The sequence below is a fragment of the Cavenderia fasciculata genome (assembly GCF_000203815.1).
Source record: "Cavenderia fasciculata unplaced genomic scaffold Scf_Dfasci-F-a-25c12.r2-5, whole genome shotgun sequence".
Classification (NCBI taxonomy): Eukaryota; Evosea; class Eumycetozoa; order Acytosteliales; family Cavenderiaceae; genus Cavenderia; species Cavenderia fasciculata.
The window spans coordinates 2,298,866-2,310,697 of NW_004457729.1; the positions used below are offsets into that span (position 1 = coordinate 2,298,866).

General features: G+C 34.0%; 4 protein-coding genes across 4 annotated transcripts; 2 read left to right on the top strand and 2 right to left on the bottom strand.

Moving 5' to 3' along the window:
• Positions 1-58: 58 nt before the first annotated feature.
• Positions 59-3,601, bottom strand: DFA_01248 (uncharacterized protein; the record flags this gene model as incomplete). The annotated part of the gene is made up of 4 exons (XM_004359160.1): positions 59-88; positions 861-2,354; positions 2,442-2,947; positions 3,022-3,601. 4 exons carry the CDS (start codon positions 3,599-3,601, stop codon positions 59-61), a joined length of 2,610 nt encoding a protein of 869 aa, XP_004359217.1.
• Positions 3,602-4,719: 1,118 nt separating this feature from the next.
• On the top strand, positions 4,720-6,838 carry mpl1 (leucine-rich repeat-containing protein; the record flags this gene model as incomplete). The annotated part of the gene is made up of 3 exons (XM_004359161.1): positions 4,720-5,322; positions 5,404-6,438; positions 6,524-6,838. 3 exons carry the CDS (start codon positions 4,720-4,722, stop codon positions 6,836-6,838), a joined length of 1,953 nt encoding a protein of 650 aa, XP_004359218.1.
• A 217-nt stretch (positions 6,839-7,055) lies between these two features.
• Positions 7,056-9,335, bottom strand: DFA_01250 (uncharacterized protein; the record flags this gene model as incomplete). The annotated part of the gene is made up of 1 exon (XM_004359162.1): positions 7,056-9,335. One exon carries the CDS (start codon positions 9,333-9,335, stop codon positions 7,056-7,058), a length of 2,280 nt encoding a protein of 759 aa, XP_004359219.1.
• A 245-nt stretch (positions 9,336-9,580) lies between these two features.
• Positions 9,581-11,652, top strand: DFA_01251 (uncharacterized protein; the record flags this gene model as incomplete). Its single annotated transcript, XM_004359163.1, has 2 exons — positions 9,581-9,605; positions 9,686-11,652. The coding sequence occupies 2 exons, from the start codon at positions 9,581-9,583 to the stop codon at positions 11,650-11,652; spliced, it is 1,992 nt and encodes a 663-aa protein (XP_004359220.1).
• Between the last annotated feature and the right edge of the window lie 180 nt (positions 11,653-11,832).

Below are 11,832 nucleotides of genomic sequence, written 5' to 3' on the forward strand. Positions count from 1 at the left end.
TTTGATCAATGATGAGAAATATAACAAATGATGATGATGATGATGATGATGACGATGATTATTGAGCCATCCATCCTCTGTCTGGATTCTTGATCAAGAAAAAAAAGGTATGACCATGTCTCACACTTTGGAAACTTGGATGACGATGCAATACCCTTTAGCTTTCATCGATAACAGATCTGAGACAACCCAAGGAATTGAACCAAAGTAACTACCTTTTAGTTATCATCAGTATATTTTGAGGACTATCCTAGCTAGATATAGAATGCGGTTTGTTAGTCTTTTAGATATCTTTAAAGAGATCGGTTACACTTTCTCATACTTTTGTTTTGCGATACTTCCGATAACTCTAACAACAAAGTAGTATGGATGTAGATTGAGTCGTTCATAATATTATCTTGTGCATTCCTCCAACATGCATCCTGTTTCTTTTTGGTTCATCATCCAACAACAATAGTCTATAGTACACGCTAGCGTAGAACTATAGTCAATATTCCCTATTTGTTCTTTGTTGATCGATCGATGATAGTAGTATGTAAACAAATACAATACTGATTATACAACTGGGAGCAGACGTAAGTTCTAAATCTTGTTGAAAATTCGATGCTTCAGATTCATACAAATAATGGTTCGGTTTAAAAGTTACGTAGACAAATATACATGTTTTTTTTTTGGTCTATTAAAATGTTATAAATTAAAAATATCTTTATTTATTATTTAATATTTATATAATATAATATAATAATTTTTGTTGTTAAAACTATATTATTTACTTTTACTTTTACTTTTTTTTTTTTTTTTTTTGGTTATTATTATTATTATTATTATTATTTATCAAAACCCATTGATCTCCATTTTACACTATCTAAATAAAGACTACCAATGATTGGTGAAAGATCAGAGATACTTGAATGAATATTTCTAACTTTTTGGAGTCCAAATTGGGCAATCAGATCTAGTACACACTTTTGAACGATTGGATTAATATCTACGGCCTTGACCTTGTCAGTATAGTACTTTGACAGTGTCGATGATGAGATGAGACAGTTTCTAATGTCCCCAACCCTACAAAATATTCTAGTGAGTCCAGAGAGTGCTTTTGAACTAAACTTGTCATGTTGGACGAGTATGAATAGTTTTTCAGATTCTGATAAATCACCAAGTCTAAATGATAGTTGACCTAGACGGACCCAGTCTGCAAAGGTTCTGGTTGCGTTGACGTGTTTGAGATCTTTGACATTTCCACTGTCAATCATGGTTCTCTTGGTTTGAGACTCGTCTTTCCAAGATTGGTATGCCTTTACATCTTGAAAGAGGGCGTGGAATCCAAGCTCGACATTTCTACGAATCTCGACAACTGGCAATCTTGCCTTGAAATTTGGTGTTTCAATCTCTACAAACTCTCTAGTTGCCTCCTCTTTGGTTGATTCCAATCCATAATCTTTGATAAATGGTTCCAATACTAATCTAAGTGATTCAATCTCTGATGTTTGTAATGATTCTTGATCAAATACTTTTAATTTTCTTGGTTCTTTTGGTAATACTACTTCTACTGTAGTTGTAGCGGTAGCAGTAGATTCAGAAGTTGGTTCAGTGGAAGAGACTGTTGATTTCTCTTCTCCCTCTCCCTCTTGTTTTGATTGATCTTTGTTTTCTTCTTCTACTTGTTCTGTTTTGTTGAGATTTACATTCTTTAGATCTTCACTTAAATCAACATCCTCTACCTTTTCACTACCTTCTGATTGTACATCATCTTCATCATTCCACAAACCTTCCTCTACCTTTGGTGATTTTAAATTTTCAGTTGCTTTTGGTCTATTAATTGGTGAAGAAGTGTTGTGTCCATCCTTGGATGAATCTTTTGATGGAGATGAAGATGATGAAGGAGAAGTAGTAGTTTGAGGTTGGTGATTTTCATTATTGCTATTTACAGTGTTGGTTGATGTTTGTTGTTGTTGTTGTTGACTATGTGGTGGTGAGGAGGATGAAGATTGAATAATACTATTATTTAAAGAAGAATTTGATTTAATAGTTTGTCTTCCTCTAGCTGTTTGTGCAAGTTGATCGAGAGCTTTTGTTTTTCTCTCGGCCAATTCCAACCATCCAACATTTCTGTACATTCCAACCAACATGTTAAATATTTCAAGTGATTCTCCATGCAAGGAAACTGATGTCAATCTCTTTAAAAAGTCGTCACCTGGCTCTTCATCAAATTCAATCTCTTCATCCTCCAATACAGTCAACATGTTTGGATGTTCTGGAGGCGGTGTAACACGTGCATATTTACTTTTACCAATTGTATCTGTCAATGTATCAGTTTTTAAATATGGTGCATTATTTAAAAATATTAATGACTATATAAATAAAAAGAAATAAAGTTAATTAATTTATCAATTCACAAATATCTATCTACTAATATATATATATATAATTTAATTTACCCATTCAATTTGACCCATTTGAGATAATAGATTAGCAGCAATTTTCCAATGTCTGACTATTTGAGGTTTGAGAGAGATTGATTTCAAAGCATATTTGAGTGCTTTGACGAGGATGTCTGGTTTTGGCGTAGATGATTGTGATTGGTTGTTTGGAGAGGATGAAGTATGCTCTTGCTTTTTATGGAGCATCAAGAGACAGTCTGCGTATTCCATGAGGATAGAGGTTGACTCTGGACATTTGTGGAGTGCTTGGTCGAGCAGAGCAAATGCCTGTGTTGGTTGATTCAAGTGCATCATGGCACGAGCAACAATCGTAGAGATGGATGATTCAGTGGCTATAAACTCACTGAAAAAGGATACTATCACCTCGTACCTATTTCTAGAGTTGAAATAATTGACCAATGATTCCACCAATATGTTATTACTATCATCAACCTCGAATCCTTCTGGATCTGGTTGTTGTTTAATATCTACATATTCTCCATCATGTGCTCCTAATTTTCTTCCTATAAAATAAACAAAATTAAATTAATAAAAGAAAACAGTTAAAATAATTAATTATTTCTTTCTTTTTAATTACCTTGCCAAAAATGTTGAGAACAAAGTTGAAGAAAATTAGATTCTTCATCAGCAGATTGAAGACATGGAAGTATTTTCAATGGACGAAGGAATGCAGGTTGATCAGAGACTGAGCGAAGTACCGACGATATATAAGTTTCCTTCCAAAAAGATTCTTCGACTGGGTTTCGTTCTCCGTTGGCACCGACACTGTAGACGGTTGGTTGCGAGTTGTTTATACCCAGCTCCACGTGTATATCCATCTTTTGAAACGAGTTGTAGATACAAAAATGACATCCTTCTATTTTGTAGGTACCTCTTCCAAAGCCAGTCGATTTTTCCTGATTCTCGATGAGTGTGCCGAGATAGACTGCTATGCTCGACGTTGACGATGTGTCTAGTCCCGACACCCAATGATAGGAGCTGTAGGTGGTAGCCTTTAGTCCGGGGACAAACTTGGGTGGTTCATATGACTTGACCAACACACAAAGGTCGGGTGGTCCCAAACCTGTAAAGTGAGGAAGTGCCTTTTGTCTATCCTCCAATACCTGTCCATACAATTGTTCTACCTTTTCTTGAATATCATAAATAAATTCTCCCATTGTTGATATATAAAAGATAAGAGAGGTGGTAGGTATAATGTATGAATGATATAAACACCGGTTGTTATTGTTGTCTTATAATACTACTCTTATTATTATTATTATGTTAATGTTGTTGTCTGTTGTTTGCAATGGTAATAATAATAATAATATACGTATTTCTGTCAACTATCTCTTTCTTTTCTTTCTTTGTCTCTTTTACTTTTTTTTAATTAATTTATTAATTTTTGTTTGTTGTCAACAAGCGAATGCAATATAATATAATTATTTAATTTAATTTTTTCAATGAGAGTGCCATGATCTCATGAGCGCGAAGAACGAAGTGTGTGGTCACATTTGATGAAATTAATTTATTTATTATTTTCTTTTTTGAAACACAAAGAAGAAGAAGAAGGAGAAGGGGAGGGAGGGGTCATGATTACGATATTTAAATAAGATTTATAGTTTAGTTGGTTGTCTGATTAACTACACATATATATATATAGAGATACACATATGTTCAAAACAATAAACCAAACATCGATGACATCACTCTACATATGTTTGATGGTTTAATATATATACATCCTACTTTTGAAAACCCAAAAACCCATCCTTTCTCTCTTCCCTCCCTCGAAAATTAGTCAAATCTGATTTTTGATTTATATGTGATGGGTTGTCTCTCTATCCCTTTTGTTTTAAAAAAGGAAGATCAAATTGTGATCAAAATTTTAAAACAAATATATATTTTATTTATCATCCTATCTATCTATCTATCTATCTATCTGTATATAATTATATATAATATTTAACAATAACAAAAGGATTCTAATAATCGATCCCTTGATAAAAGATATCTTTTAAAAAAACTTTTACTTTTTTTTAATTTTCTTTGGCCTACCTTGTTGTAACCTCGACAAAGGAAGGAAATCTCTTTCTCTCTCTTTTGTTATTATTAGAATAGTCGTAGTAGTAGATTATAGTTATTATAGTAATATTCATTCATTCAAACGAACAAACTTACGACAGTCTCGTTCTCACACAACAACAACCCTCAGCAACAACATCGCAGACAAGGGAGGGAAACGTTCAAAACAACTTTTATCACTTAAGACGTACTCAATTTGATCGCGATTATTATGTTAAAAAGGTTATCATCTATTCTGAGGAGTTCAAAAGACGGCGGACAAAAGATGGGAAGTGGGTCATCCAAAGGTGACACTATACAACAAAAGATTACAAAGACGCCACACAACAACTCGCATCAATCATATGACGATGGAGAGATCTTGAGTGGACACAGTAAAGAATCTCGTTTCTACAAACCGATCGAGTACAAGTCTGGCGAGACTGTCTATGTATCGTTACACGCCAATTTTGACGATCTACCAACCAGTCTCTTTGTAGGAGGCACCGAAAAGATCCAACCATTCGATCTCGTCGAGAATCCACATCTCACAGCACTTATATTGGACTTTAACAGAATCGCCGTCATCCCAGACACTATTACGCTCTTTCCCAACCTCAAAGAATTATCGTTGGGTTCCAATCTCATCCAAGTCGTACCCGAATCTATTTTGCAACTAAAGAACCTCGAAATCTTTCAAATCGGTCTCAACCCACTCAAAGAATTCCCAATCATCCTATGTCAACTGACATCATTAAAATCACTTCATCTTGAAACAAATCAACTCAAAGTTGATTCAATACCAAAAGATATTGAAAATTTAATTAATTTAAAGGTAAATCAAAATAATCAATCAAATCAAATCAAATCAAGATATTTATTGACTGTTTCTTTTTGATTTATATATATCTTTTAGAATTTATCATTGATGGGTAATTCATTTATAAATGCACCAGAATATTTACCAAATTTATTGGAAACGTTAAATCTATCATCAAATGATATGACGAATTGTATTTTATCAACTAGTATTATAAACTCGATTGGTGAGACTTTGACAACTATCAATTTGTCAGAGAACCAATTGACAGAGATTGACCCGTCACTAGGTCACCTGGTCAACCTCAAAAACCTTGTACTCGGGTGCAACCACATCAAGGCAATCCCAGGTGACCTACTCAAAAAGTGGAAGTGCCTAGAAACTCTTACCATCCCACACAATGACCTCTCTGAACTACCACCCGAGATTTTAGAATGTAAAACACTCTCAGTCATTGATGTTCGTGGTAATCGATTTGCTCATGTTCGTAGTATGCCTAGAACAGTGTCATCCTATTCAACATTTAAGCTACAAGATTTCATTGACAAGGTTCAATTACAATTATATCATTTAACAAATATGACTACAAATGAATTATTAGGTGTTGTTGATAATTCAACAAATACAACAAATTCAACTAATACAACAACAACTACGACAACAACCTCAACAATTATAGATACAGAGAATAGTGATAATAATATAATTAATATTAATGATATTGATAATAATAATAATAATACTAATAATAATAATAATAATAATAATAATAATAATAATAATGAAAACAACGAGAATAATGATAATAATGATAATGATAATGATACCACCGCCACTAATAATAATAATGATAATACCACCGCTACTACTACTCCAACTACTACTACCACCGCCGCCACCGCCACCCCCACCCCAACAACAACTACAACTACTAGTACAAATAATAATAATAATAATAATAGTGAAAATGAGAAATCACCAATTATTGTTTGGCAATCAATTTATCCAGATTTAATCATTGATGGACTTTATCTTGGTTGTAGAGAATGTTCAATCCATAAATCATGGTTAAAAGATAATAATGTAACTCATATTCTATCAGTTGCTAATTTAAAACCACTTTATCCAAATGTATGTAAAAAAAAGTAAAATTAGTCTAAATCAAAAGTGTTTCTTTTTTTAATTAATCAATCAATGTTTTTTTCTTTTTCTTTAGATATTCACATATAAAGTAATTGATATTGAAGATGTAGATTATGCAAATTTGGCAGAATATTTTGAAGAATGTATTCAATTTATTGATGAAGCAAGAAAGGCTGGTGGAGGTGTAATAGTACATTGTAGAGCTGGTGTATCTAGATCTGCAACGATCATTATCGCCTATTTAATGAAAATACAGAAATTAAATTATAAAGATGCATTTGGATTTACTGCAACTCAAAGACCAAGAATTTGTCCAAACAATGGATTCCGTAGACAATTACAACAATTTGAAAAAGAATTGGGATTTTCTCCATCTTCTCAAGAATAATTAAATCAAGTATAATAATTTTAAAATCAATGAATGAATCAATGCACAACAACAACAAATAATTAAATGTACAAATACACAAACAACAAAAATCAAATTCAAATTGTACTAACGCGAAATTTAAAATAAAGTTAAATAGATAAAAAGATAGATAGTTATCTTTTTCTATTTTTAATAATAATACAAATATATTTATTTAATTAAATTATTAATTATTTTATTTTAATTGAATCTTATTAAATATAAATTCAAGACTTTTATCATTTGATTGTGATCGAGCCTGTAGATGATCTTTGTAATGGAATGTAAAATATTTACGGATTACTTTTGAAACTTGGTTGTATCTATTTTTACTCTTTGCCTTTTTAATTACTTTACCCCATTCCGGTATAGATAGTATCTTTGTAAATGACAGTGGATTGAGTTTGTCCAAACAGATTGATAGGAAAGAGGTATTGTCAACAACCTCTTGAAATATATCAATTTTATCTTTAAGTAAGCCAATCTTTTCCAATTCCACCAATATATCGATACGATTCAATTTGATGGCATCGGGAATCAATGATGGTGAAATTGAATTACCATCACCAACACCACCCCATTTCTTTATAAAGTTGATTGCATCTACTCCATGTGTAAATGGTTCATTTTTCAATATGAATCGACCAATAAAACCATGGTTTTGTCCGGTGTCTAGTTGTAGTTGCTCGGCAAGTGCAAAGTTACCCATTATCATGGCTTCTCTACAAATGGCAATACGTTTATTCTCTTCACTAACCTCTAGAATATTTGATTGTAGATTGACCTTTAGAGACCGTTCCAAATATAGATCAATTAGATCCTTTCGATCTAGACGTGCAGCCATTTTACATATTTTACTCCAAAATAGAAATGAGTAGTCTGGTTGATCTGTAAACGTGAGTCCCAATTCAATGTATTTGTCTAGGTAGGCATGATTGTAGTATCTATCGTCTGTTGGAAGATCACTCTGTTTTAAATCCAATTTTGATCTATACATGTTGATAATATCTGTTTGACCAAGACTGAGACACGTCCTTACAAATGCTCTAGAGTATCCATGTGTGTAGAAATCCAAACATTCTAGAATGATATCAACTGTCTTTAATCTTGTCTCTTTATCCTCCCAACTCGTAATCGTTTGGTACGTCTCTAAAAGCATTTGTGATAGATGTTCTTTTGATTTTTTGTTGTGCAAGACGTGATGTATCTTCATCGCATCATTGTCAACTAGACATAGTAGATGAACTATACCCTTTTGTGGAGCAAATGCCAAACATGAAACATTTACAGTTATCAAATCCTCCAATTCATAATATAAAAAGTAAATGAGTAATAAATCCAATTGCCACTTTGTAAATGGATAAGAAGAGGATGTAGAGGTAGTATCTTGATTAAATCCAATTTGTGATAACTTTGAATTTAAGAATTGATCATATATATTTGTTTTTAATCGTTGTGTTCCTGATGATGCATGTGTATTTGACCATCTCATCTCTACTGTTTTATAGAGTAGCCTCTTCAGTATTTCAATGTAGTCTGTGCCACTATCACTGGCTATTCTTTCCAATATCTGTTGATTTACAACCAGTTGATAGAGATATGTCAATTGAATGGGAAGTGGTTGATCGTCCAATGCTATGGTTTTGTATTTGTTGATGACTGGTATGTTTCCACAGAGCAAGACACTGACTCGTTCGGTTGCGTTGGCCAATATAATGTTGGGCATTAAATCCAAGACACGAGAGGTGTAGTCTGGTGAATGTAGAGACGTTATTTTAATCAATGCCTGGTGGGAGGTGAATGCAGGTCTGATGGTTCGAATGTGTTTGAGAAGGAAGACTGTCATTTCACCAAACCCACAACTCTCGATTGCAGCATTAAGTGATCTCGATATATCATCAATGTGGTCAAAGAATGCTGGGAATTGATCGATACACCATTTCATTCTCTGAGTGCATTGACTTCTTGACACCCAAAATGGTACGTCTGCAGCCAAACTCGATTCAGGCAGACTGACAGTCATACACTTGAAAACAAGTACAAACGATTCCAAGTCCAACCCAGGTAATTGACACAACAGTCTTAGACATGTATGAAAATGTGATGGATTAAAGAATTGATAGAATTCAATCTCTTTACTAGTTGGTAGTAGTTGACTATTATTATTATTATCAATGTTGTTGTTGTTGTTGTTGTTGTTGTTGTATTCGAGTAAAGTAATCTTTTCTTTAATGATAGCAAGGTATTTGTTTCGTAAACAAAACTCGAGTGTCAGTTGATCGTATTTGTATCTGTATTGGCAATCAAAGTCTGATGCCAGACGATACAGATTGATGTGTTTGTGTATGTTTACAACATGTTGAAATATGAGGAATGATATGTATTTGTTGTGTACTAGTATCTGTCTTAGTGCAACCATTAAAACATTACTACTACTACTATCATCATCTTTGGTTGTTGTAGTTGTTGAAGCCATGAATGATTATAACTTTAAAAAATATTGGATGTCTTCAAAAAAATAAAAAGATTAAATTTGTTGTTACACACCAGTCAGTGCAGAGGTTAGATGATAGATTCTATTCTTTGTTCATTCCGAATTAAATATAGTAATAATAATAATGACATTATTATTGTAAAGAGAATATCTAGTACTAAATAATAAGCACTTTATTTAATGATGTGATCGTACGACACAATCAACTATACTACTTTAATTTTGAAATGAATGATAAAGTAAAATTAAAAAGTAAGAGGAAATATTATGAATATTGGAAAGATGATAGATACTAACTACATATATATGTTATATATAATGTACTATTATAGTACAACAATACTTGGATAAAGCATGGCAATGCACTAGTCAGAGACATGATGTAGAGGCATTTGATAACTTTCAAAAAGCTGCCAAGTTGGGTGACCCAGAGGCACAGTATCGTGTGGCTAGATACTATTTGAGAAAGTTTGATGGAACAACAAGTATTGCTAAATCAAAAGGACAACTTGACACATTTATCTCTAAAATGGGTGATGGCAAGAGAGCCTATAAATGGCTCGACCGCGCAGCTACCCAGAACCATCTTGGTGCCATGGCATTGCTCGGTGGTAGATACCTAAAGGAGAGGTTTGATCACAGAGACGAAAGAAAGAAACAACGTATCTCTATGTACTACTATTTCTCGCAGTCATCAACATCATCATCATATGATCGCGGATACGAGATGTTGGTTAGTGCCGCAGAACAAGGAAACCTGTCGGCCAAGTACTATCTCGCACGATACCATTACCACTGCGTTGAACGTGTAAACATCAATACTATTGGTGAGATTAGAGTTGGATATCCTACTAGTCCAGTTCCTGTGCTCCTCCAAGACCATGTCAACAACAAGGAACATTGTTTCCGTTTGCTGGGAGAGGCAGCTGCCAAGGGACACCCCAAAGCAACCTATTACTACGGTTTGATGTGTCAGGCACGTGGTATGCCACAGCAAGCATACGACAGCTTTGTGACAGCGTCACAGGCGGGTGTAGACCTTGCCACCATGGAACTTGCCAATTGCCATTACATTGGTTACAACAACATACCAATGGACGCGGACAAGGCATATGACATACTTTTAAAGTGTACTCTAAAGGCGATGAAAGGTGGGTTACTACCATACCACATTGTACGTATGTCTGATCGCCTCCCCGTATCTCTCAGAGGTAGTAATATTGACGTGACTGCACTATCCATGTTACAAGCTGCTTGCGGAGACTATAACGGTGTAAAGAATTTTGGTGGCATCAGTATGAAATCTTTGTATGAGCCAGAACAACATGGGTTTAAAGCAGACATGTATTACTATGATCTCTTTAGAGACTATTATGTGCCCGAATACCATTATCTTCACTTTGCACTATTCGGTCTATGTCATTTACACCGATATGCTACAGTGGAGAGGAGAATGGATACTCCTGATATGGTAGCAGTCGATCCCGTTAAATTACTCGGCAAGACATCTTTGTTTAATCTCGATCGTACTATTCCCGTTGAATATTTTTGCGATCTTGCTGTTGCTCAACTAGCCAATCCACTCGGAGGAGGATCTAAACAAGCAGTCAAGACTCTTAAAAAGGCCATGACAGTATATAATATTCCCGAAGCATACTATCGCTATGGTATCATCAAACTAAACCATAAATCTGAAAAGACTGAAAAGGGAATCAAGGCAATAGAACAAGCTCATCAAATGGGTCATCCTCTTGCCTACCGAACTATTTATTATAATATTTCGAGTTGTACAACCCGGAAAACAAATGACACCACCGACAGTGTTTTAAAAAGAGAGGAAGCTTTCAGATTTGTTTTAAAAGTTGCAAATGAGACTGGATCATCATATGCTCAAGTAGATATTGGTACATTGTATAGAGATGGGTTGGGTGTTGTCAAGGATTTGTCACAAGCAGAGTCATGGTACAGACGATCAGTAGCTCAAGGAAACCCAGAAGCCAAATGTTTATTAGCTGTTTTATTATTGGAAACAAACTCGATTGCATATGCACGCGAGATACAAAGATTGATACAAGAGAGTATTAGTGGAGGGTATACACCTGCTTCAATCTACTTGCCCTCAAAAACAAAAGAAGAACAGATTGAAAAGGCCAAACAGATATACAATGATTTTGCTTTATCTTGTCAATCAGAACATATCGATCAAGAGGTAGCACTCACTTTGAAATATGGATGTTATGATCATGTGACACATATTATGAGTGGTTTGTCACTCACAATTGACCGCCTAGGCAAATGATCATTTACAACATCAACAAGATGAACCGACACAACATTAAATCTAACTGAATAGATATTTTGTTATGTTCTCTAAACAATCCATCCATAATAAATCATAATTGTAATATCCTTTAAAACAAATATCCACAATTGAGTGCCTGTAATTTAAATTTCCCGCCTTTTTTAAAACTAAATATTT